General features: G+C 43.2%; 1 protein-coding gene across 4 annotated transcripts in view; it reads left to right on the top strand.

Moving 5' to 3' along the window:
• Nucleotides 1-14,159, top strand: part of LOC130123505 (extended synaptotagmin-2-like) — an 88,543-nt gene extending 74,384 nt beyond the window's left edge. For 2 of the 4 annotated variants that reach the window (XM_056292688.1, XM_056292689.1), the window contains exons 15-24: nt 604-666; nt 2,610-2,684; nt 3,256-3,342; nt 4,399-4,548; nt 5,042-5,490; nt 6,548-6,646; nt 6,984-7,115; nt 10,461-10,566; nt 10,803-10,852; nt 11,549-14,159. In XM_056292688.1, coding sequence (XP_056148663.1) covers nt 604-666; nt 2,610-2,684; nt 3,256-3,342; nt 4,399-4,548; nt 5,042-5,490; nt 6,548-6,646; nt 6,984-7,115; nt 10,461-10,566; nt 10,803-10,852; nt 11,549-11,594 — 1,257 coding nt within the window. In that variant the 3' untranslated portion in view covers nt 11,595-14,159. Of the gene's footprint in view, nt 1-603; nt 667-2,609; nt 2,685-3,255; nt 3,343-4,398; nt 4,549-5,041; nt 5,491-6,547; nt 6,647-6,983; nt 7,116-7,669; nt 7,952-10,460; nt 10,567-10,802; nt 10,853-11,548 lie in introns of those variants that run through there. The other 2 variants (XM_056292690.1, XM_056292691.1) reach the window with 2 other exon arrangements.
• Nucleotides 14,160-25,605: the final 11,446 nt, after the last annotated feature.

Below are 25,605 nucleotides of genomic sequence, written 5' to 3'. Positions count from 1 at the left end.
TCACTGTTAATTGTCCTTGTCTTCTGTGTAAATTCTTGCTGTGGTCAGTAGACAGTGAATTATCATTCTTTTACATCCTTCTGGATGTCAAATCCAATGAAATGCCAGTAAATGTAAAAAACATTGTCAAGTTAATGACTCCTGTACCCCATAGCATCAAGAAATTGCTGAAAAGTCACAAGATTCAAAAAGACAAAGAAAACTTATATTCGCCTGATGAACAAAGAAAGAAAACTCGTAAATTCCATCTCTTTATTTCCTTTGACCAGACTGATGCTTGCTTCCATCTTTGATTGTGTTGACTAATGTTGTGTTTCTTTTGATCGTGTTTCCATCATTAATCTGGGAACAGCATTAACCATGTGATCATCGTTGTTGTCTTTGTCTGTCTCCCGTCATGTCCCAATGTGTGGCTGTGACGCCGTTGGTGGTGGTGGTGGTAACGATCAACGATGTCATTTCCTCTTTCCTCTATGTCCTCCCCTGCACGCCCCCCCTTCCCTTATAACCTCGTGGTGTTTGTGTGTGTGTGCGTGCATGTGTGTGTGTGTGTGTGTGTGTACACGTGTTCTCTCCTGCCTTGTCCCTGGGGGAAACTCAAAGCGCAATCCATTAGAATTCAACCAGGCGGGGCTGAAGAAGGCCTCAGTCAGTAAGGCCATCAAGGTAAACGGCACAGAAACCAAACACGGCCATTCTGCATGGAGACAGAGACAAAGAGTGAGAGGGGAACAGAGACAGACACAAGTAGGAGGGGAGAGAACATACAGGCAGACACGGAGAGACAGACTGACAGACAAGAAAAGACAGAGGGAGAGAGAAACAGACAGACAGACAGACACATACAGGTACAGAAAATAGACATACATAGCTAGGCAGCTGGATGGACAGAGATGGACCGACAAAATCAAAGTGAGAAAGAAAGACAGACAGATACACACACACACACACACACACACACAGATATCTGCAGATAGACAAAAATATACACAGTGAAACATGCAGACAGGCAGAGGTATAGACAGTGAGAAACAGGTAGGCAGATTTTACTATTATCTTAGTGGACATTTTTAAGGTATTATTCACGGCAAATATTTTCAGGATTATTAAAAAAAAAGTCATGTCTTATCACCTTGAGCAGGTGAAACAGGAAGCCAGAGGGGAATTATCTTAATAGAGGAGGTCAGAACAAGTCAAATTAAAATCAGAGTAATAATAATAATAATAAAAAATAAAATTATTATTACTAATTATTATTTCTTTTTCTGTCCTGTCTTTCTCTTTGAAAAATGGTAATGAAATTGTTCATTGCAAAAATAAATAAATAAATAGATAAAAAAACAGAGTGGATTCAAACACAAGGTACAAAGTAAAGAGTTTTATTTGGGGAAGCTTGATATTCATTTTTTTTTAGAAATGCATCACTTAAAAATGTCGACTCTCTCAAGCATACCTAAAACTCCAGCCTGGGAAATGCCAGGTAAGGTTTATACAAACTGCCTCAGTAACTAAAAGATGCAGCTTTTCTTTCAGGAGTCTTTTGGTAAACTATGTGTATCCCCTCTTTTTTGGCATGGTTGATATCTCATCTTTGAGTGAAACTCTTCAATAAATGTGAATCTGAACATCCCGTGCACACACGTCCCCTGCAGGGAGTAACCTTACCGGTCGATTTCAGTTACTGACCTTTGTTGTAGAAATCATTAACCCCTTCACAAACTCTACTAATCATGCTTGTATAGACTAAAACTATTCACCGTGTCTAACATTGCATTTTAAATGTGCAACGTGTTTTAAAGGACCATGTTGTTGCTGTAGGGGATTATGCACTAAGGCTTACTTTTTACCTCTGTTCAGTGTGGTTTGTTCTCCGGGGTTATCAGGTGGAGGCTGTAGATCTTTGGGCCTACTTTATAATACCACTTTCCCTCTTAATCGTTTTCCCTTAAAAGTGAAAGTGTGAAAACGTGAGTAGTAGTTGTGGGTTCTCGTATAGTGATATTGCATCTGCAAAAAAAGGTCTATATTTCGAGAAATGTAGAAAATCAAAATCCGAATTTTGAATGCTGAAGACGCACCCTACAGATAACATGTCACGGCATATGGGATCATAGATTCAAATGGATGATGATTCTGCAAGGGAAACAAAGTATTGGAAATACTTTTAAAGTGGTTAAATAATATGCTGCATATGAGTTACTTTATTTATTTTGATACAGTAACCTGAAAATATGGGAATTTAAAAAGATATTTTGGGGGGCGGGGGCTTAACCCTCTACCATCATCATATACTCCATATGAAGGTTTACCACCAAAACCAAAAAAAAAAACACAGGGCATATACTTAAAAAAAAGTATTTACTTGATTATGTTTGAAAAGCAGATGATTCCTCTAAAACACACAAAAAAAGCTTTAGTTAATGAATAGCAGTCATCGTAAAAAATCAGTTTAATTTTCTCCAGGACAACCGTTTCGTCACATTTCTCGAAGTGGAACATTTTCCTTAGAATAACACTGTCAGACTTAAAAAATGGCAGTACTGACATTTTAAACCCCCACTATCTGTCAATATTTCTTGTATGTTAAAACTGTTGTTTTCCCTCCACAGTCAGGTAAAAAAGTGAGCAGTGACCCCAGTCCATTTGTCCAATTCAGGGTGGGACACAAATCCTATGACAGCAAGGTAGGACCCCACCTGGCTTTTATACCGACAGCTAGTGAGTGAAATCGCGGCCAGCAGCCACTCCAGCACTGTTTGGACTGTAGCCGCTCAATCTGTGACCTCACATGCCATGTTGGCTAGTGGCCATCCATCCTATGTTCATTCAATCCTCTCTGCAAGGAAATTGGCTTCAAATTCATTACAAACTGTGGCTGACTGACTACCAAGTGAGTTTGACTATGAAGTGCCCTAAACAAGGATCAGTATTGTTCTTTCATTTTGGCATTGTCTGGAAGTCAGTTTTGCCAGTTTGTTATTGGCTGATTATCAAACAGTGTTTAACCAAGCGTTTCTGCTCCTAGAAAAAAATTACACTAACTGCCAAGAATCCGGCAGAAATTAAAATTCTAACTTCATCTGCCAATGTGCTGGCGGACAAAAGCATTTGGTCAACTCGTTAGATGGCTTGATGGGTATCTCATTGACCAACCACAGGTCTGGGTCATCTGTTGAAAGTTGAATTTGTGTTTGTCTACCTGGACTTGTATCGGTCAGCTCACTTTGAGCTGTCATGTTTGTGTCCCTCCACCAGATCAGATACAAGACCAATGAACCTGTCTGGGAGGAGGCCTTCACCTTCCTAATCCACAACCCAAAGAGCCAAGAACTGGAGGTGGAGGTATGGTGGTGTCCGTAATTGGGAATTCTTATCATGAAAATACAATTTAAAACATATTTGCAGGCAATTCAATTAAGGTAGCAAATTTAAATGAAGAGGGAGAAAGAATTTTTAAAATCTACACTGGATTTGCGTTGACCTCGGCTGTGTTGACGGGTCAAATCAAGACTTAGTCATGAGTTGAAGAGTATATTTTAGGTTTGTGTCAGAGTCGGAGACTACTAGTGTTGGATCCTGATCATTTTTTGATGCAGAATATAATCTATACATACAGTTGGGGCACAGTTTAATAAAATGAACAGCTGGACACATCTGCAAAGTATAAAAACAGTCATTAACATGCACTATAAATTGTTGTCTAATAAAGTAATTCTTATCCTTACAGCATCTTCTCATTTCTATTATCCTTAGATGTTTTTGTTTTGTATGATTTAAACCCTGTCAGCTTGCCATACAGGCCCTTTTGTATCCTTTCTGTGGAGTTTAGCATTAGAACTGTGTTGGTTGGGGTGTCCGGGTGGCATGGCAGTCTATTCCATTGCCAGCCAACACGGGAATCTCCGGTTCAAATCCCCGTGTTACCTACGGCTTGGTTGGGCGTTCCTACAGACACATTTGGCCGTGTCTGCGGGTGGGAAGCTGGATGTGGGTATGTGTCCTCATCGCTGCACTAGCGCCTCCTCTGGTCAGTCGGGGCGCCTGTTCGGCGGGGGGGGGGGACTGGGGGGAATAGCATGATCCTCCCATATACTATGTCTCCCTGGTGAAACTCCTCACTGTCAGGTGAAAAGACGTGGCTGGCAACTCCACATATATCGGAAGAGACGTGTGGTAGTCTGCAAGTCAGCAGCCCTCCCCAGATCAGCAGAGGGGGTGGAGCAGCGACTGGAATGGCTTGGAAGAGTGGGGTAGTTGGCCAAGTACAACTCGGAGAAAAAGGAGGGGAGGAAATCCCCCCAAAAAAACAAAACTGTGTTGGTTTGAATGATTTTTTTAAATCCTCTTTTGCCAGTTGACCAGTTAAAATCAGTATTTGTTGTAACCCGTGTCTAAAAGGTGAAGGATGAGAAGCATGACTGTTCTCTGGGCACGCTGATGTTGCCTCTGATTCGCCTGCTGGAGGCGGAGGACATGACCCTAAACCAGCGCTTCCCCCTCAAGAACTCTGGACCCAGCTGCACCCTCAAGATGAAGATGGTCCTGAGGGTAAGAACACCACCTATATATAAAAATAAATAGATAATCAGAATCATAATAAAATACTGTTAATGGCACTAATATGAGGGCATTAGTGGCGAGTACTATTCCCTCTCGATTGGGTTTTTGTTCTGCCCATGTACGCAAGGATTTCCTAACCAAACATATATCTTCTTGTGTACAACTTTTTTTTTTGTGAATATAAAAGACTTCTCAGTGCTTCTCAGTCAAGCTAAACAAACGACACAGAAGCATTTACATGCTTTCCATCAAATGTTAAGCTACAATTTGACTTCCAGCCAAGTTGAAATGTCCTTGAGCAAAGTGGTGAATCTCTGCTCTGGGTCTGACATTTACCCCTGATGTCTGACATTCCTAGCAAGCAGAGAAATAATCTAGAATTAGGACCATATCAGATGGTCTACATTTCATCAGGGCTACATGTATTTAATGAAGCACATACAAGCCATAATTTTTCTCTGTTTCTGTCATTTCTCACCAGGTATTGTGTTTGAACAAGACTGCTTCCTCAACCTCGGACCCCCAACCATCCTCGGTTCAGGTGCGGAAGACAAGCACATCCAGCTCCAACCCCACCCCCACCCCGCGGCCCTCCGTCTCCTCTGAGGCCCCCCTGTCTCCTGCCGTGGTCCCAGACATCCCCCGCTCTGCCTCGGTGTCTGCCCAAGACCTCAACCGCAAACGTGACCCCCAGGAGCCAGTCAGCCACCTGGGAGGCTTGGACCACAAACCGGGAAGGGTAGGAGCAGGCAATGGAAGTCTGGGCCTTGCAGAAAGTGGAAGAAGCACCTCCAACCTGGCCATCTCAGGCTCCCAACAGTACCTGGCTGGACTGGTGGGAGGCAAGGAGCCCACGCCTAGCATCGCATCGGACATCTCCAACCCCTACGCTGCGCAGGAGCTGCAGCAGAGGCTGCGCCAGTTACAGAAGTATCTATCTATCTAACCATCTATCTAACTCCCTGTCTATCTGTCTGTGTTGGAACTTGATTTTTATGTCTCTTTAGAATAAAATGTGTCCACATTTTAGAAAGGAAAGTTGAGGCAAATATTTTCATTTAATGTTTGGCATGATTTTCATTTACCTTTATCCAAACAGGTTAGTCCCACTGAGATTCAAATCTCTTTTATAAGAGAGACCTGGCCAAGAATGGCAGCAATACATCAGTTTTAGCACACACTCACATGAAGACAACAGAATAGCTCAAAGTGCCAAATAGTATTAAAATGAAGGGAAAAGATACAAACCTGTTATCAACTGAAACATTTACAATTTCCAATAGACTCAGATTCCATAGACTTAACCATACCTTTAAATTCGGATAGAGTAACCAAGTCCTGGAGTTTAAGTCTATTCAGCAGGCTATTCCAGGCAGATGGTGCAGAAAACACGAAGGCCTTCTTGCCCAGCTCAGTCTGAACTTTAGGAACAGGCAAGGTGTCCTGAGACCGTAACCCATAAGTGCCATTTTTTTATGGATGATAGATAAATAACAGGGGAGGGTACCCAGAATGGCCTTATAGATAAAAACATAGCAGTGACTAAGTCGCCGTGTTGATAGAGCAGGCCAATTGACTTTGGAGTAAAGGACACAGTGATGAGTGAGGGCTCTACAGTTTGTAACAAACCGTAATGCTCCATGATACATGGTGTCTAACATATGGAGACAATGGGCTGATGCGTTCATGTACAGTAAGTCACTATAGTCAAGAACAGGCAACAATGTTGCTTCAACTAGCCTTCGCCTGACATCGAGAGAAAAACAAGACTTGCTCCTAAAATAAAAACCTAACTTCAATTTCAACTTTTTCAGTTTCTTGTGTGCTCAGGAAAAACTATGCAACACATGGATACATACATAAATTCAATGCACTCTCTTTCATACGCTACCAAATATCTCTGGGTATTGTTTACCAGTTACTATGCAGAGCTCAGTAACACTCTCTCTCTCCCTCTTTCTCTCCCTCCCTCACCTGTCTCTCTAAGTGGTTCGGGTCCCAGTTATTTTCCCTTGGGAGAGATACAGCTGACGGTCAGGCACAGCTCCCAGAGGAACAAGCTGATTGTGGTCGTTCACGCTTGCAGGTAAGAGACAAGATGACAGATGGAAACGCTTTCCAGTCCCCATGAAGTTCCCAATACAAACACAGTAACCACACAGCACAGGATTCAATGGGGAAAAAAATCATTTTTGTTTCTTAATGTAGCACTCTGTAAGCTGCTCAGGATCAAATGTTCAAAATGGTGCTGCTCCATTGAAGATCAACTGAAGAAAATGTCACATCATATTGAAACTAATGGAGCCACAAATCAGAGTGTCACTTCCACTTTATAACAGTCAGCTACTTCATAAATTGTGAAGCTCTGCATGAAGTAAATGACTTGCATGTTGTCCTTTCTTGTGGCTCTTGTATGTCTATAGAAACCTGATTGCGTTCACCGACCACGGCTCAGATCCTTACGTCCGCCTCTATCTCCTCCCTGACAAACGGAGATCTGGGAGGAGAAAAACTCACACACACAAGAAGACCCTCAACCCCGTTTATGACCAGATGTAAGTGACACGTCGGGGATCCTACTACGTGTTGATTCTCACAAGGTTTGCTAGCCGAGGAGTGATAACATCACTATTAACATTTTAAGCAGTTTGCGCTTAGCAAGAGCCAATTGATGGCAGCTGTAATAAATATTTCCATCCCTAATATGACTTATTCTAGAGAGGAAGAAAGGTGTAAAAGATAGCAGAGCAAAAAAAGAGGTGTGTGTGTGTATATATACAGTGCATCCGGAAAGTATTCACACCCCTTCACCTTCTCCACATTTTGTTATGTTACAGCCTTATTCCAAAATGGATTAAATTCATTTTTTTTCCTCATCAATCTACATACAATACCCCATAATGACAAAGCGAAAAAGGTTTTGTAGAAATGTTTGCAAATTTATTAAAAATAAAAAACAAATATTGCATGTACATAAGTATTCACACCCTTTACTCAGTACTTGGTTGAGGCACCCTTGGCAGCGATTACAGCCTCAAGTCTTCTTGGGTATGAAGCTACAAGTTTGGCACACCTATATTTGGTGTATTTCTCCCATTCTTCTCTGCAGATCCTCTCGAGCTCTGTAAGGTTAGATGGGGAGCGTCGCTGCACAGCTATTTTCAGGTCTTTCCAGAGATGTTCAAGTCTGGGCTCTGGCTGGGCCACTCAAGGACATTCACAGACTTGTCCCGAAGCCACTCCTTCGTTGTCTTGGCTGTGTGCTTGGGGTCGTTATCGTGTTGAAAGGTAAATCTTCGCCCCAGTCTGAGGTCCTGAGCGCTCTGGAGCAGGTTTTCATCAAGGATCTCTCTGTACTTTGCTCCATTCATCTTTCCCTCGATCCTGACTAGTCTCCCAGTTCCTGCCACTGAAAAACATCCCCACAGCATGATGCTGCCACCACCATGCTTCACTGTAGGGATGGTATTAGCAAGGTGATGAGAGGTGCCTGGTTTCCTCCAGACGTGACGTTTGGCATTCAGGCCAAAGAGTTCAATCTTGGTTTCATCAGACCAGAGAATCTTGTTTCTCATGGTCTGAGAGTCCTTTAGGTGCTTTCTGGCAAACTCCAAGCGGGCTGTCATGTGCCTTTTACTGAGCAGAGGCATCCATCTGGCCACTCTACCATAAAGGCCTGATTGGTGGAGTGCTGCAGAGATGGTCGTCCTTCTGGAAGGTTCTCCCATCTCCACATAGGAATGCTGGATCTCTGTCAGAGTGACCATCGGGTTCTTGGTCACCTCCCTGACCAAGGCCCTTCTCCCCCGATTGCTCAGTTTGGCTGGGCGGCCAGCTCTAGGAAGAGTCCTGGTGGATCCAAACTTCTTCCATTTATGAACGATGGAGACCACTGTGCTCTTCGGGACCTTCCAAGCTGTAGAAATTTTTTTGTACCCTTCCCCAGATTAGTGCCTCGATGCAATCCTGTCTCGGAGGTCCACAGACAATTCCTTTGACTTCATGGCTTGGTTTCTGCTCTGACATGCACTGTCAACAGTGGGACCTTATATAGACAGGTGTGTGCCTTTCCAAATCATGTCCAATCAATTGAATTTACTACAGGTGGACTCCAATCAAGATGTAGAAACATCTCAAGGATGATCAGTGGAAACGGGATGAACCTGAGCTCAATTTTGAGTGTCATAGCAAAGGGTGTGAATACTTCTGTACATGCAATATTTCAGTTTTTTATTTTTAATAAATTTGCAAAAATTTCTACAAAACCTTTTTCACTTTGTCATTATGGGGTATTGTGTGTAGATTGATGAGAAAAAAAAGGAATTTAATCCATTTTGGAATAAAGCTGTAACATAACAAAATGTGGGGAAAGTGAAGGGGTGTGAATACTTTCCGGATGCACTGTATATATATATATATAGTATATAATCCAGTTAGTCAAGTAAATTCTCTATAAGACAGTAAAAGCCTGTTTCATGCTTTAAGCAATCATCAGCTGTCTGAATTATATATATAATATGTTGGATTGGCTGGGGGAGCCTGGTCTGCTGTATCTGGTGGGCCCAAGGACCACAGCCCTGCCCAGAGCTGCGCCCGAGGAGGAAACCCCGAGGGCGATCTGACAAGACCGGTCTGACAGGATGCGGAAGCGGGGCAGGCTAAGCTAACTGCTAGCCAATGCAGACTGGCAGTTCTGACACTCATCCTGGCTGGCGCTCGTCCTCTTGGACAGTGATTTATTTTTTTTATTTTTTTGGGGATATGTTGGATGTATGTGTTTTTGTTGTTTTGTAGTTTTTTTTTGTAGTTTGGGTATATGTGTTCTTGTAGTTTGGATATGTGTTTTTGTCTTTATGTTGCACTGCTGTGGGCTGGGGGAAATGATATTTCGTTTCATTTCATGTACGCAAATGCATGAAATGAAATGACTAATAAATGTTCCTGATTCCTGATATATGTATTGGTGCTGTCCAAATTAACACATTCATTTTTGCGATTTATTTGAAATATTTAACGGTTTACAAAAATTAATTGCAATTAGCGCAACTGCATTTTGTTGACTTCCTGTGGTGGCTGTGCTAGGCTGTTTCACAGGCATATCAGGGGATCCAGCTAACACACGACGTTGCAGCAATGTTGCCAGTAAGTGATTATCTGGTCACCATGATATCACCTTCTGGCAATGTTCTTGCGACATCGCAGCAACGTTTTTAAGCAACTGTTGCCATTTGGTCCCATAGATAACGTCACACCGTTGCGCCTTAGTCAGTCGCAGATGTTATTTTTGGTACCGTGAATAATGGTGCCGTTGTGCGCTCTCCCTCCTGCTTTTTGGCGCATGGAGAGCTGTCTTTTCCCCCTACTCTGCTCCTCACTGGACTCGTACAGTGCATGACCTTCGTCTCACAGCAGTAGGTTTTATTTGTTCCCAGCCCTCGTCCCCTCATGGAGAATATTAGATATTCTCCCATGCTGTGCCATTGGGGTGCATATGGGGTTCTGTGATGAACACGTACTAATGACTGTCGTGAATTTCACGACACTTTAAATTCAACTGGCACTTGAACATGGAACACGTTTTTTTATGTCAATTATCATTTGTATTAGTGCAAACAAGAAACTATTGTCTTCTAAGTTGATGCTTAATTTTAATGGCCTTGATGATTTTGAAATTCAACTGGCACTTTAACACACAGGCCTGGGTTTTGTTATTATTTCTGTTAGTGCATATAAGAAATATGCCTTTCAAGCTGACTGTCAGTTTTGCTGGCCTTGATGGTTTGATTGGAAATCCTGTAGTTCACAGGAGAGGATCTGTGTTCAAAATTAAAAAGATGCTGTTAAACAATAGTATTTGAATTTAAATAGTCTTCCTTTGGGTTGATTCTCCATGTTGTCAGATTTGAGTTCAGCGTGTCCATCGTGGAGCTCCACAGGAGGACTTTAGATGTAGCGGTGAAGAATGGTGGAGGCCTGCTCTCCAAACACAAAGGACTGCTGGGAAAGGTACAAAGCTAATTTTAAGCTTTTTCTCATTTTCTTTCATCCTTTCTTTCTCATCTCTCCTCCTCCTCCATCAGCCTCCTCTTCACCCCTCCTTAAATACAAACAGTATATTCCTGCCCCAACTTGGGTAATCAGGTCATGTGATCTCTCTCGCTCTCTCGCTCCCTCTCTCTCTCTCTCTCTCGCTCCCTCCCTCTCTCTCTCTCCCTCCCTCCCTCCCTCTCTCTCCCTCTCAGGTGCTGGTGGATTTGACCTATGAGGACATCGCCAAAGGCTGGACACAGTGGTTCGTTCAACTGAAATCTAATAACTATTTATTTTAACAAGCCTTTACTAAGATTGGTTTGCACTAGAAAATTTAATTAAGGCTTAACTGGGCTCACATGCTAGGCTGACATATTTTACCTGTAAGATAAAATATGATATGATAACAGGCCCTGCTGATAACTGGATATATGTGAATGATATCTTGATAAAGAAAAAGCAGTCAGCTTAAATGAGATCCTCACGTGAAATTATTGCTAAATTTGCAGTAGGCTGCTAAAACTGATTGTTCTTATTAGTTTGTGTGGTGTTAGGATTTCAGCTATGAATCTGGATGATTGATTTATAACAGACATGTCTTGAATACTTTAGTGCACAATTTGCATCTTTTACCACCATCTTGTTTTCAGCTGCATTTTGAGTGAAACGAAAAAGTAAATTTTCTGACATGAACAAATTTTTAGGACTCCATGGTGCAAAGTAAAATTCTAAAATAAGCAGTAATGCATGGAACATATAAAATAAGTTGCATTGCTGCTTGGAAATGGGTAAACCATACTTCAATACTAACGTACATGAGAGAAAACAAGATCTGTCAGAGCTAAGAGAGGTCGCAAAAGGCAAAGGAGGCCATTTCCTTACATGAAGGCAAAACTCAGCAAAAAGTTCATAGCGTTTAAAAAAGTCACGCCAATGCCAGTCCTCCTTCACTCTGCAGGTATGAGCTGAGTGAGGACGGCCTGACGAAGCCTCACCAGCTGTAGAAGGACATGAGATTTGGTCGCTATCATCCAGTTCCTTTCTCCTCTACGCCCGGAGAAGAGCGCACGCTGCTATCTGCCATTTTCATATACGGTTGCACCTCACCCTACAGTATGATGGGTAGAATCCAAACAAAAATTTTTTTTTTATTCTTTTCATGACATAAAATCATTTTCGCACATCAGTCGCAATGCAATCTTTCCCTTTAAGAAATGATACAGTATAACAGAATAAAGGGATTTTATACATATATATATATATATATGTGTGTGTGTGTGTGTGTGGTATTAACATAAATTGCATAAGTACACTATTCCATATTTATAGAAGAGTTTATAAAGGACTGTAGAGAGTAAAAAAAAAAAATCGAAAAAATTTGCTATTATTGTTACAGCATAGTTTTCTGCCTTGACCTAATCTTCGGGGAACGACCATGTACAACTTGTAAATATGTACAATGACTATGGACAGAAGAGATGGTATATTCTAGAAAGAGGTGTATTCTATTCCTCGGTCAAAATGACCATTTGTAATTTTTTTTTTGCTTTTTTTTTTAAAACATTCTTATCAAATTTTCTGATGCTGACGGCACACATGTTGCGTTTCGTGGGCTGCTTGCTTTGAAAGGCTGCAGGGGAAAAAAAGGCCAAAGAGATGGGTTTTAGATTTAACCACCCACGTGGATTTTGATAAACCTTTACAACAGCTGTGTTTCATGGTGTTGACCAGTGTGCCAAACCGGACGTGTTAGAAAGTGTTGTTATTACGTGATATCGTTGTGTTAGCGCCTGTGGAAGTGTAATTGAAAATGGTATCAGTTTTGGCATGGTAGACAATTGGTTTTGCTAACACCGAGCTAACGGTACTGTGTATTAAAAGTACTTCATCACGGGTAAATATGCTGGTTAATACAATGTACTGGAGCTACTGTAAAGTGTATTGTTACCTGAGCTTTTTTTTTAATCGATTTGTATGAATGTTTGCACATCTCTCGTGTTTTTTTTTACATCTCTTAAATATTATTTGTATTCTTAGTCACAACTTAAAGATTGTTTTATTACTGAGTGAAAAATCTGTCCTAACAAGTAATCTCTGCTCATATGAAGAATCCGACAAGCTGGGGAGATGTACTTGTTTCAGCACCGTTCTGTCTTGTCTCCAGAGTTCTGCATCAGATGACGCTGCCTCAAAGCAAGATCATTTCACTTGTTTTGAAGGAGCGCCATTTAATCCAGGGCCTCAGTTGTGTTATCACAACTGAATATCATCTCACCACGGGAAGATGTTGTCATTTGTCATTTCGTTCTTTGGAGGTAAAATTTTCGGATTGAATGTGAGATGAAATTACTTGTTGAAACTGTAATGTTGTGTTGTGTAGTGTCCCCCCCCCCCTCATGTTTGGTTGAAATCCATCTAAAAAGATGTGCAGCATGGTCGGAAGCCCGGGAAGGGAAGCACGCCAGTCTTAACTCCTATGCTCTTAGCCAGGATGTGTCACTTAAAATGCAGCTGTTTTTCCAGCTCGAGGCTAAACACGCCTGTGTCACCTTGTAACGCAACAAGCATTCATCACACTACTTAGCGTTTTGTTTTTATCATTTCATCATCTTAGTGGGGGGGGGGGGATGTTGTCTTGCCGCCCGGTTGGGTTTGCAGGGTCAGGTTAGGGGTAACTGCCTTGCTCGAGGGTAAGGCCCAACACATATTGACATATGGCATATATAAACACACACGTCGACACATATCCTCTTTTTGAGAGTGTACATGTGGTGTACTACTCAACACTTTGCAGCATTTACACTCAGCCTACACAGCTTGTACATTTCACTGCACTTGTTCAGAAAGAAAAGATGATATAAAAAAATAAAACATGCACACATGGCAGTGCCACAGAATTTGGGTCAAAGGGGATTCACAGAGGTGGTTCCGTCACTTAAACGCGCCACACGGTCATGCAGAAGTAGCTCTGTGGTATTAGACTCATCAGCGGTGTGTTTGTTTTGCCTCAGCGGAGCAATGCTGGCAGCGTCTGTAACTCTTCTGAGTCCTAGAAATTTGAGGTTTGATGATGGGGTCACCCATCATCAAACCCCCCCCCCCCAACTAGGCAGTGAGGATTTAAACTTAGATAAACAATGGTAGCGGCGGTGTCGCACTCGCATCCATACCACTGAAGTATTTTATATTTGTGTAGACTGCCGTCATTGCGCATGCGTCATCCTGCAACCTCTGGTGTCCTTGTGGTTATTTTACCGTTACGTGTTATCCATCTCTTGTTGTTTCGTCCTGTCGCCTGTAATATTTCTTCTTTTTTGTAAGAATGTTAAAAGGGTCTAGGTCTGTGTAAGCCATTGGAATGAGAGCCGCGTCTCCGAGGTTCAGTACCTATTTTTGAACGGCGGTTTGTCTTCTCCGTCTTCTTAATTTATCTTGTGCCTTAAAACCCACACGACCCAGATATTTACGTGTATCAAACCAAGAAAAGAAAAAAGCTTAATGTTTCCATGTTTGAAAATGTTTTCTTCAGTGTCTTTTAAAACGATTAAAGCGCTTTTGCTGGACAAGAAGTAGTTCTCACTGAGTTTTTTTTTTTTTACATATTCTTCCTTTTTTTATTTTACAGACATGATGAATGGGCAGAAATTCTTGGTGACCTTGGTGCCAAGCCATGACGGTCACAATGTAGGCCAACTTCACAGATATAGTAGCCCATCATTGCACAGAGACAAAACCTTGCATATAAAACTAGACATGCTGTGAGGGGTGAGGATTAAAGACATTTGCATAACAAACAATAAATAATCTGTAGCTTCCATAAGTTCGAGTATTTAAAAACAATAATATGTAAAAACAGTAACATAAAAACAATAATAATATAGTAAAACGTAAATGTCCATGTTCTCACACCTCTACCCATTTTTGAGGGACGACATTGCCCCCTAGCGGCGACATGTAACCCTACATGCTCTCTTGACGGCTGCTGGCGCTGTTGCATCACCAACCGAAGTGCGCACACCAGGAAATTCAGCCAACAATCATCTGTAAAGCGTTGCAGAGAACAGCACCGATAGATTAGGATTTCGTTTTAGATGCGAAGGACTTCATGAACCTGGAACCTACTCACGCGCTTACTTACAAACTGACGTTTAGCTGTGAATTTATTCACATTAGCTGTAACATCTGCATAGACTGGGGAGGGGGAGTCCTCCAAAACCTTTGTGAGTGCATGCAAAATATATGTTATATATGTTCAAAATACATGTTCAATCAACATAATCCTCACTGGACATAAAATTGCCAAATATATATTTTTTCTGCATTCGCACCACTAGTCTCTTTTAACCTCCCCTCCCCCCTCATATTCTGCCACATGGTATTTTCCACTGGAGGAAGGACTTCACAGAAACGCCATCAATAGAGAAACAAGTGGGACGTTTTCAATTATCTTTATCATGCTCAAACAAATTAATATTTTATGATAAAGATATGTTCTCGCTTTCTCCTGCTTTTCTGGGTTGTTGATTAGCTGCACGTGGTACAGATGAGCTGACTTTAGCTCCTTTGTTCCGATACAAAAGCATTTATACAATGATGTCAATGGTAAGCCTCAAGTCCGGACACAGTGTAAATAATATATAATGTTCGCCACTCAGCTGAAAATGTACTGTCAACGCTAAGTCTACTTGACTTCTATCTGCAAAACTTGAAGATGGCATGAAACGACATTCAGAACCTGTCTCGTTGCAGTAATGTGACACATTTCCAGTTCTTCTGTTCCTTTTGGCTGCTCCCGTTAGGGGTCGCCACAGCAGATCATCCGTTTCCATCTCCTCCTGACCTCTGCATCTTCCTCTGTCACATCAACCATCTGCATGTCCTCCCTCACCACATCCATAAACCTCCTCTTTGGCCTTCCTCTTTTCCTCTTGCCTGGCAGCTCCATATTCAGCATCCTTCCCCCAATATACCCAGCATCTCTCCTCCACACATGTCCAAGCCATCTCAATCTTGCCTCTCTTGCTTTGTCTCCAAACCGCCCAGCCTGAGCTGTCCCTCTAATATATTCATTCCCAATCCTGTTCATCTTCATCATTCCCAATGAAAATCTTAGCATCTTCAACTCTGCTACCTCCAGCTCCACCTCCTGTCTTTTTGTCAGTACCACTGTCTCCAAACCATATAACACAGCTGGTCTCACTACCATTTCGTAAAAATTCCCTTTAACTCTTGCTGGTCTTTCAACTAATAAATGAAGGCAGAAAAAGGATGAAGGAAGTATCCGCCTTCTATGTTACCTTTTTAGCCCTGTGATGGACTGGCGGCCTGTCCAGGGTGTCTCCCTGCCTGCCGCCCAATGACTGCTGCGATACGCTCCAGCATCCCTGCGACCCTGAGAGCAGGATAAATGGTTTAGATAATGGATGGATGGATGGTACTGTAGTATGTTTATTTTCTGGAAAAATAAAACAAAATATCCTGGAATAACACCATCCTAACAAGTTACAAACGACTGACAGGTTGTTAAGTTATACAGTATTAGTAAGATAGCCGTCTAACTATGCTTTGAAGTCAGTGGCGCCCCCAAGGGGTGGCCACGGCCACCCTGATACTATCCCTGGCCCCCCCAGCCACGAGTCGCATATGCAGAATATGCTTCTGATTATGCATAATATGCTTCTATCTGATATCTTACATTAGGTGCTGTTCATTTAAATCAATAATGTATATATTTCTTAACTCTCATATTGACAGTTTTCAACTAGCCTATACAGTATACTACAACAGCATCATAGAATTCCCGAAATTCAGCCATGGCTTTTGGTTTTGGTGTGCCACCCCAAGATTTTCAGTGGCCCCATTTGGCCACCCCGATGAAACATTTATGGAGGCGCCACTGTTTGAAGTATCTAGCTGCTATCAAGCTAATGTCTAACTATCGCTAATGTCTGACTATAGCTATATTATAACATACTCCTTACCATATGACATTGTAAGTCAAAAGATGGCTTAATGTATAGTATAATAACAAAAATGGCTTGATATAACAAGATTATTTTTTACTTGCCACTTAACACTTAATGTTCTATTCAATATTGTTGTCATGTTTCATGTCTATGACTGTAACTTTTACTTAGTATAAACTATTGTCGCCAGTAAATGATGAACATGACTCCAGTATTGACCAGGTGACAACAAAGTCATGAATTAACGTTGGTTACTACAGCATGCTACTACTGTTAAGTAAAGCACAAGTTTTTGAAATCAGACAAGTTTGAAGTCCTTTTGAGGGTTAAGCATTTGGAAGAATATAGCAATAGGCTACAACTAAGGCTAGATCTGAACACTTTGAAAAGGTAAGGGCTTATGTGACTAAGAGATTTTATTTCTAGGTTCATGCCTGTAATCTCAGAGAATAAGGGCATAGTTTTGGTTGTCATCCATGAATAGGCCTATACTTGACCAACGTTTCAAGGTGTCTTCATGTGTTGCTTGATCATCCTTACTATTATTTGCGTAAAATAAACCCACGTTATTAAGTTATATGTTCATGTACCTGTACGGATATGGGGAATGTTCAGGGGTCAAACGTTAAGTATGGCATAGGTCTACTATCTGCCAGAAACTGGGAAGAAATTTTCTCGGGGCTTACGCTTCAGAACCCCTGCAAAGTTTTAGCTGCCTCCGATGATGGACTGTTTAATCTGCAGGTAGGAGGTGGTAGGCTACTGCTACACATTAATTAAGTAGGCCTACAATTATAAGAGACATCTTGAGAGGATTTTTCACTCGGACTCACCATTAATTTTTGCGTTTTGAAGCATGATGTGTGTAAGTAAATACAATACCACGTAACGTAGACTGCTAACAATAGGCGATGGGTAGCCTATTCTAACTTCATTAATGGCGGAATTACACTACCGTTCAAAAGTTTGGGATCACCCAAACAATTTTGTGTTTTCCATGAAAAGTCACACTTATTCACCACCATATGTTGTGAAATGAATAGAAAATAGAGTCAAGACATTGACAAGGTTAGAAATAATGATTTGTATTTGAAATAAGATTTTTTTTACATCAAACTTTGCTTTCGTCAAAGAATCCTCCATTTGCAGCAATTACAGCATTGCAGACCTTTGGCATTCCAGCTGTTAATTTGTTGAGGTAATCTGGAGAAATTGCACCCCACGCTTCCAGAAGCAGCTCCCACAAGTTGGATTGGTTGGATGGGCACTTCTTGCGTACCATACGGTCAAGCTGCTCCCACAACAGCTCAATGGGGTTCAGATCTGGTGACTGCGCTGGCCACTCCATTACCGATAGAATACCAGCTGCCTGCTTCTGCTCTAAATAGTTCTTGCACAATTTGGAGGTGTGTTTAGGGTCATTGTCCTGTTGTAGGATGAAATTGGCTCCAATCAAGCGCTGTCCACTGGGTATGGCATGGCGTTGCAAAATGGAGTGATAGCCTTCCTTATTCAGAATGCCTTTTACCCTGTACAAATCTCCCACCTTACCAGCACCAAAGCAACCCCAGACCATCACATTACCTCCACCATGCTTAACAGATGGCGTCAGGCATTCTTCCAGCATCTTTTCATTTGTTCTGCGTCTCACAAACGTTCTTCTTTGTGATCCAAACACCTCAAACTTGGATTCATCCGTCCACAACACTTTTTTCCAGTCTTCCTCTGTCCAATGTCTGTGTTCTTTTGCCCATCTTAATCTTTTTCTTTTATTGGTCAGTCTCAGATATGGCTTTTTCTTTGCCACTCTGCCCTGAAACCCAGAATCCCGCAGCCGCCTCTTCACTGTAGATGTTGACACTGGTGTTTTGCGGGTACTATTTAATGAAGATGCCAGTTGGGGACCTGTGAGGCGTCTGTTTCTCAAACTAGAGACTCTAATGTACTTATCTTCTTGCTCAGTTGTGCAACGCGGCCTCCCACTTCTTTTTCTACTCTGGTTAGAGCCTGTTTGTGCTGTCCTCTGAAGGGAGTAGTACACACCGGTGTAGGAAATCTTCAATTTCTTAGCAATTTCTCGCATGGAATAGCCTTCATTTCTAAGAACAAGAATAGACTGTCGAGTTTCAGATGAAAGTTCTCTTTTTCTGGCCATTTTGAGCGTTTAATTGACCCCACAAATGTGATGCTCCAGAAACTCAATCTGCTCAAAGGAAGGTCAGTTTTGTAGCTTCTGTAACGAGCTAAACTGTTTTCGGATGTGTGAACATGATTGCACAAGGGTTTTCTAATCATCAATTAGCCTTCTGAGCCAATGAGCAAACACATTGTACCATTAGAACACTGGAGTGATAGTTGCTTGAAATGGGCCTCTATACACCTATGTAGATATTGCACCAAAAACCAGACATTTGCAGCTAGAAAAGTGATTTACCACATTAGCAATGTATAGAGTGTATTAGTTTAAAGTTATCTTCATTGAACAGTACAGTGCTTTTCCTTCAAAAATATGGACATTTCAATGTGATCCCAAACTTTTGAACGGTAGTGTATGTGCATCCATTGGTTTTGCAAAAGCGCTATTATAGGCTATAACATAACATGGAGTAGATCATCCAAAATATTTAGAAAATACCGTATTTTTAATGTATTTATAATGTCGTTACTCATTCCAGTGTCTTGTGATAGGGCTGGAAAGGTTATTAGCGCGAGCGCAGGAGTGCAAATTATTAAAGTTCCAACAGATGATTAGAACACCATTGTCGCGTCATCCGAAACTTTTTCCCCGGCCGGAACAAATTTACTTTTTTTGTATAGATATTTTTATTGAACATCATTCATATTCATGTACAGATTCTTGAAAAAAGTTCATTACAAAAAAAACATGGCAAATATACATTCCATCCAAAAATACATAGATATATCCAAAGTGCCAAAGGGAACAGTATGTAAACATTTCTATACAGTATATAAGGAAATACATAGAGACTGAATGTCATATGACAAATATACGGTAATGTATTATGAAAATAAGGGTACAAACAATAATAAATACATGACATACACTAATTGAAAATAATAAAACATAGTCCATCATACAAGGGGGAATTAATAAGGATATCAGTCTTCTAATTCAGTGGGAAAATGTCTTAACACCTCATAAATCTTTAGTGCTTTTGTATCGGTCATCAGTTTTAAAGATTTCAAGTATAATCTAAATTCATTTTAAAAAACTACAAATTTGGGGGATGACTTAAGGTATCTATTTTTATGAATAAAGAATTTGGCTAAGCAGAGTATTACATTACAACAGAGTTCATCGTTTTTGTTTTGCAAAATCATACCAAATGTTATATTGTCTCTAGAAATCGAAGTTGGAAAGGACAAAATCCTGTGCTTTATCCATTTGTGAATGTCAAGCCAGAACACAAGTACCACACCACATGAGAAAAATACATGGTCCGTAGTTTCTATGTCATTTTCACAAAATGAACATATATTATCGTCAAAACCAAACCGTGATCTAAGTAGTTCTTTGGAGGGATATATGTTATTCATAATTTTGAAGTGTGTTTCCTTCACTTTGGGGGGGGGGGGTAGGAAATGTTAGATACATTGTTCTCAATTTAATAATTGAATTTTTATCAAATTTGTGTAAAATGTCATTTTTGTTTTGTCTTTCAGGGAATAAGTTTTCAGTGAAACAGTTTCTAATAAAATGATTATTACATTTTTTGTCCAAGATTAAAAACCCTTGAATTGACAGTGGGGCCAATAGGTTGGTGAGTCATTATATTTGTTATCAAAGATTCAAATTCTTTGGGGAGTGCTTTATGTAATTTAGTAAAGTCTGATTTGGAAGGCTTGAAAGTATGTTTCGTCTGCAATTCTTCATAATTTAATAAATTACCACTAGGATCCATTAGATCAACTATCGACCATATATTTTCCTCATACCAATCTTTAAAGAATAAAAACTTGTCCGATACAATATATATCCATTATTCCAAAGTACAGTGGTGTGGGGTGAAACGTTATGTACATATAACATTCTCCAATACAACAGTATCTGTTTATGGAACTCTGATAATGAAACAGGAAGTTTATCAACTTATAGTCAGATCTGAGTAGAAATTATCCATCCTCCAATTTTATTGAACAAGTGATTTGGAATACAGTACCAGAAGGAGTTAATATGTTTGATCCAAGATTTTAGCCAATTTATTTTTAAAGTTCCATTAAGGCAATCAAAACCAATAACTTTTAGTCCTCCATCCTTTACTTCTTTAACCATATGGTTTTTCTTTATATAGTGTGGTCTGTTTCGCCAAATGAAATTTAGATTAATCTGATTGATTGATTTGATTTTTTTTTTTGGAATAGCGTGAGAATAGGCTGGGTAAATACACCTTGATAAGCATTCCATCTTAGTTAAATAAATTCTGCCAAGAATTGATAGGTCTCTTTGGAGCCAAATGTTTAGCTTTGATTTACGTTCCTTTAACTTATTTTCTACATTCAAAGACTGACTTCGTTTTTGGTCTTCTGAAAGGAAAATTCCCAGGTATTTGATTTCTGATTTAATAAGAATATTACAGATTTCTTTTAGTGGGGTGTCATGTACAGCCAATAGTTCACATTTTTTTTAATTCAGTGTTAATCTTGAAGCTTTAGAGAATTTTTCAACTTTTTCAATAGTTGTTGGAATTTGGTGTCTATCTTTTAAGAAAATTGTCGTGTCATCTGCTAGTTGGCTGATGATAATATCTGTACCTAATACATGTAGTTGTTTAAGTCATCACAATTTTTGAGGTAAATTGCAAACATTTCTGTCGGAACAAATTTACTGCTGTAACAGTAGATTTGTTCCGGCCGGGGAAAAAGTTCCGGATGACGCGACCAGAACTTTTTCCCTACCGGAATAAATTTACTGCTGTCACATCCGAAACTTTTTCCCCGGCCGGAACAAATTTACTTACGCGACCGGAACTTTTTCCCAGCCGAAACAAATTTACTGCTGTCACATCCGAAACTTTTTCCCCGGAACAAACGCGACAATGGCGTTCTAATCAGCTGTTCGGTAGCGTTTGGTATGGGTTAGAATTTTCAGTGGCAGCGTTGCTAGGGAGGTTACTATGAAAGGTGGCTGGTGAGCGCTCCTGCATCAACTGTCACGTATCAGGAAAGAACCCAAAAGCAGACGGGACAATCAGATAAGGGAAGAATCAAGTCTTTATTGAAGTAACCGATCTCAGGGGTAGAGCAGGAGTCGGCTCAGTGGCAGGCAGGCAGGCAGGCAGAAGTCCATGAAAGGCGACGTTCCAGCGAAAACTGGACCACAGTGGAGGCTTTTTAAGGGTGATGATCGCGTTGATGTCAAGGGAGAGCGGCTGACTGCTTTGATGGCCAGCTGGTGTCAGGGGCGAACGCTTTGATGTCAAGGGCGAGAGGCTGTGACAGGGGGGGTCAGCAGGTGTCAGGGGCGAACGTTTTGATGTCAAGGGCGAGAGGCTGTGACAGGGGGGGTCAGCAGGTGTCAGGGGCGAACGTTTTGATGTCAAGGGCGAGAGGCTGTGACAAGGGGGGGGTCAACAGGTGTCAGGGGCGAACGCTTTGATGTCAAGGGCGAGAGGCTGTGACAGCGAACGCTTTGATGTCAAGGCAAGTCAAGGGAGAGAGGCTGTGACAGGGGGGGGGGTCAGCAGGTGTCAGGGGCCATCAAAGCAGTCAGCCGCTCTCCCTTGACATCAACGCGATCATCACCCTTAAAAAGCCTCCACTGTGGTCCAGTCTTCGCTGGAACGTCGCCTTTCATGGACTTCTGCCTGCCTGCCTGCCTACCTGCCACTGAGCCGACTCCTGCTCTACCCCTGAGATCGGTTACTTCAATAAAGACTTGATTCTTCCCTTACCTGGTTGTCCCGTCTGCTTTTGGGTTCTTTCCTGATACGTGACAGTACGTTCCAGCCACTATGGACCCAGCAGACCATTCCACCACACACCTGGCCACGGTCTGCCAGGCTGTAGCCAACCAGGAATCGGTCCTCGGCCAGCACAGCCAGGTGCTACAGGGGATGGCTGACGCCCTCCGTGGGCTCAGCTCAAAGATCTCCGGAATCCAGACCCAGCTTAGTGCCTCCGCTAGCCCGGGATCCGCCCCTCCAGCTCCGCCACCCCCAGCGCCATCAACTTCGGCTAAGGAGCCATGGGTTGCCCCGCCCGATAAGTATGATGGGGATTTTGGACTTTGTCGCCCTTTTTTGATGCAGTGTGAGATTGTGTTTAACCAGCAGCCCCAGTCATATTCCACGGATGGAGCCAAAGTCGCTTACATCATGGGTCTTCTCCGGGGAAGCGCCCTGGATTGGGCTACAGCGGTGTGGGAGATGCGGGCCTCCACTTCCTCATCCTACGCTGAGTTCACCACTGCTTTTCGCCAGGTTTTTGATCATCCCGTGCGGGGAAAGGATACGTCAAAAAGACTGATCTCTCTCCGCCAGGGTTCCCGCAGCGTCGCTGACTACTCAGCTGAGTTCCGTACGCTATCAGCGGAGAGCGGATGGAACAACGAGTCTCTCCAGGCCGGCTTTTCCAACGGTCTCAGCGAATCCATAAAGGACGAATTGGTTTCCTACCCCGAGCCTGGAGGGTTGGAGGAATTGGTTACCCTGACCATTCGTGTGGACAACCGTCTCCGGGAGCGGAGGCGAGAGAGGACGCGCCGCTTTCCTGGTCACAACCACTTACCACGGGCCACACCTCCAAACTCCGGGGGCCGAGCTCGCTCGCCTGAGGCTGACGTCCTCCGAGAAAGCCCGAGGCGTGACTCTTCCCCAGCTTCGGAGCCGATGCAACTCGGCCGCTTCCGGCTCAACCCGGAGGAGCGTCAACGCCGCATCACCGAGAACAGCTGATTGTATTGTGGTCAGCCCGGTCACTTTCTCGCCTCATGCCCTCACCGTCCGTCAAACTAGCAGGCTCACGAGGGAGGAGGAGGAGGATCCTCGTGAGCCCAACTGTCTGCCCTCTGTCTCCTCGTCCACGTACCCAGTTGCAAGCTACCATCAGTTTTAAAGGTCAGTCCACTAAACGTTTGGCTTTAATTGACTCTGGAGCTGATGAAAGCTTTTTGGATGCAAGTGTTGTGAAGCAGTTAGGTCTTGCCACTGTGAGTCTGGACCAGCCTCTTGAAGCTAATGCCCTGGATGGACGTCTCCTGGCCCAGATAACCTCTAAGACCGAGCCTGTGTGCCTCCTGTTGTCGGGAAACCATCAAGAGGAGTTAAGATTTTTTGTTATCAATTCTCCATTTGCTCCCATTATACTTGGTCATCCTTGGTTGGTTAAGCATAGTCCCCATATTGATTGGTCATCAGCCAGAATTTTAAGTTGGAGTCCTGTCTGTCATGCCTTATGCCTCCCGTCTGCTCTGCCTCAGTCTGTCCCCTGTCGGGTGTCAAGCCCTGGCTCCAGGAATGCCAAGCCCGATGCTCTGTCTCGTGTGCATGGGAAGGAGTCTGAGCCCAAGCTCCAACCTGACACCATCGTTCCCACTACCTGTGTGGTTGCGGCTGCGGCTGCGGCTGCGGCTGTCACCTGGAACATTGAAAGGGAGGTCATGGCAGCACAACAGACTCAGCCTGACCCAGGTAACGGTCCCCCTGGGCACTTGTTTGTTCCAGATGCTGTTAAATTTAGTGTGTTGCAGTGGGCTCACTCTTCCAAACTTACCTGCCATCCTGGAGTAACCCGTACTCTAGCCTTCCTCCGCAGGCGGTTCTGGGCCTTCCATGACGGAGGATACTGGGTCTTTTGTTTCTGCCTGTCCTGTTTGTGCCCAGAATAAGCCCTCCACTCGGGCCAGTGCCGATCTGCTGCGCCCCCTGCCTGTTCCACACCGTCCCTGGTCACATCTGTCCTTGCATTTCATCTCTGGTCTGCCCGCCTCGGAAGGTAACACCGTTGTACTGACTGTTCTTGATCGCTTCAGTAAATTTGTCCACTTTTTGCCCTTGTCTAAACTGCCTTTGGCCCGAGAGACTGCGGATCTGCTGGTCAGGGAGGTTTTCCGGGTCCACGGTCTTCCCCGTGATATAGTGTCTGACCGTGGCCCCCAGTTCACTTCTGCTGTCTGGAAGGCTTTCTGCTCTGCCATCGGTGCCACCGTTAGCCTGTCATCGGGTTTCCATCCTCAGACCAACGGCTAGGCCGAGAGGGCCAACCAGGCATTGGAGACGGTTCTCCGCTGTCTGGTGTCTGCCAACCCATCCTCTTGGTCCTCACAACTTCCCTGGGTAGAATATGCCCATAACACCTTGCCATCGTCTGCTACTGGGTTGTCCCCTTTTCAATGCCTTTACGGCTATCAGCCTCCCCTTTTTCCTTCTCAAGAGGTAGACATTCTGGTTCCGTCTGTCCAGGCCCATGTCCGTCGGTGCCGTCGGACCTGGCAGCGAGCCCGTGCTGCACTGCTCAGGGCCTCCGGCCGTTACCAGCGCTTGGCGGATCGTCATTGCACCCCTGCTCCGGACTACTCCCCCGGTGACCAGGTATGGCTCTCTACCAAGGATCTACCCTTGAAATCGGACGCTAAGAAACTGTCCCCCAGGTATATTGGCCCCTTTCCCATTGTCAAAGTCATTAACCCCTCTGTGGTCCGTCTGAAGCTGCCCCGCGCTCTCCGGGTTCACCCTTCCTTCCATGTGTCCTGCCTCAAACCTGTCTCTACCAGCCCTCTAGTTCCTCCGGTTCCCCCGCCCCCACCTCCTCGTATGATCAGCGATCATCCGGCTTACACTGTTTGTCGTTTCCTGGACTCTCGTCGCCGCGGTCGCGGCCTGCAGTATCTCGTGGACTGGGAGGGATATGGCCCAGAGGAGAGGTGTTGGGTCCCTCGTCGCCTGGTCCTGGACGCGAACCTCATCCGGGACTTCCACAGGACGCACCCTGACGGGTCTGGTAGGTCGCCCGGTGGCGCCCCTCGGAGGGGGGGTACCGTCACAGCCTCTCGCCCTTGACATCAAAGCGTTCGCGGTCACAGCCTCTCGCC

Source organism: Lampris incognitus, chromosome 14 (assembly GCF_029633865.1).
Source record: "Lampris incognitus isolate fLamInc1 chromosome 14, fLamInc1.hap2, whole genome shotgun sequence".
In the NCBI taxonomy this organism is placed as follows: Eukaryota; Metazoa; Chordata; class Actinopteri; order Lampriformes; family Lampridae; genus Lampris; species Lampris incognitus.
The sequence above is the reverse complement of the archived record's forward strand: the minus strand, read 5'-3'. Positions and strand labels throughout refer to the sequence as shown.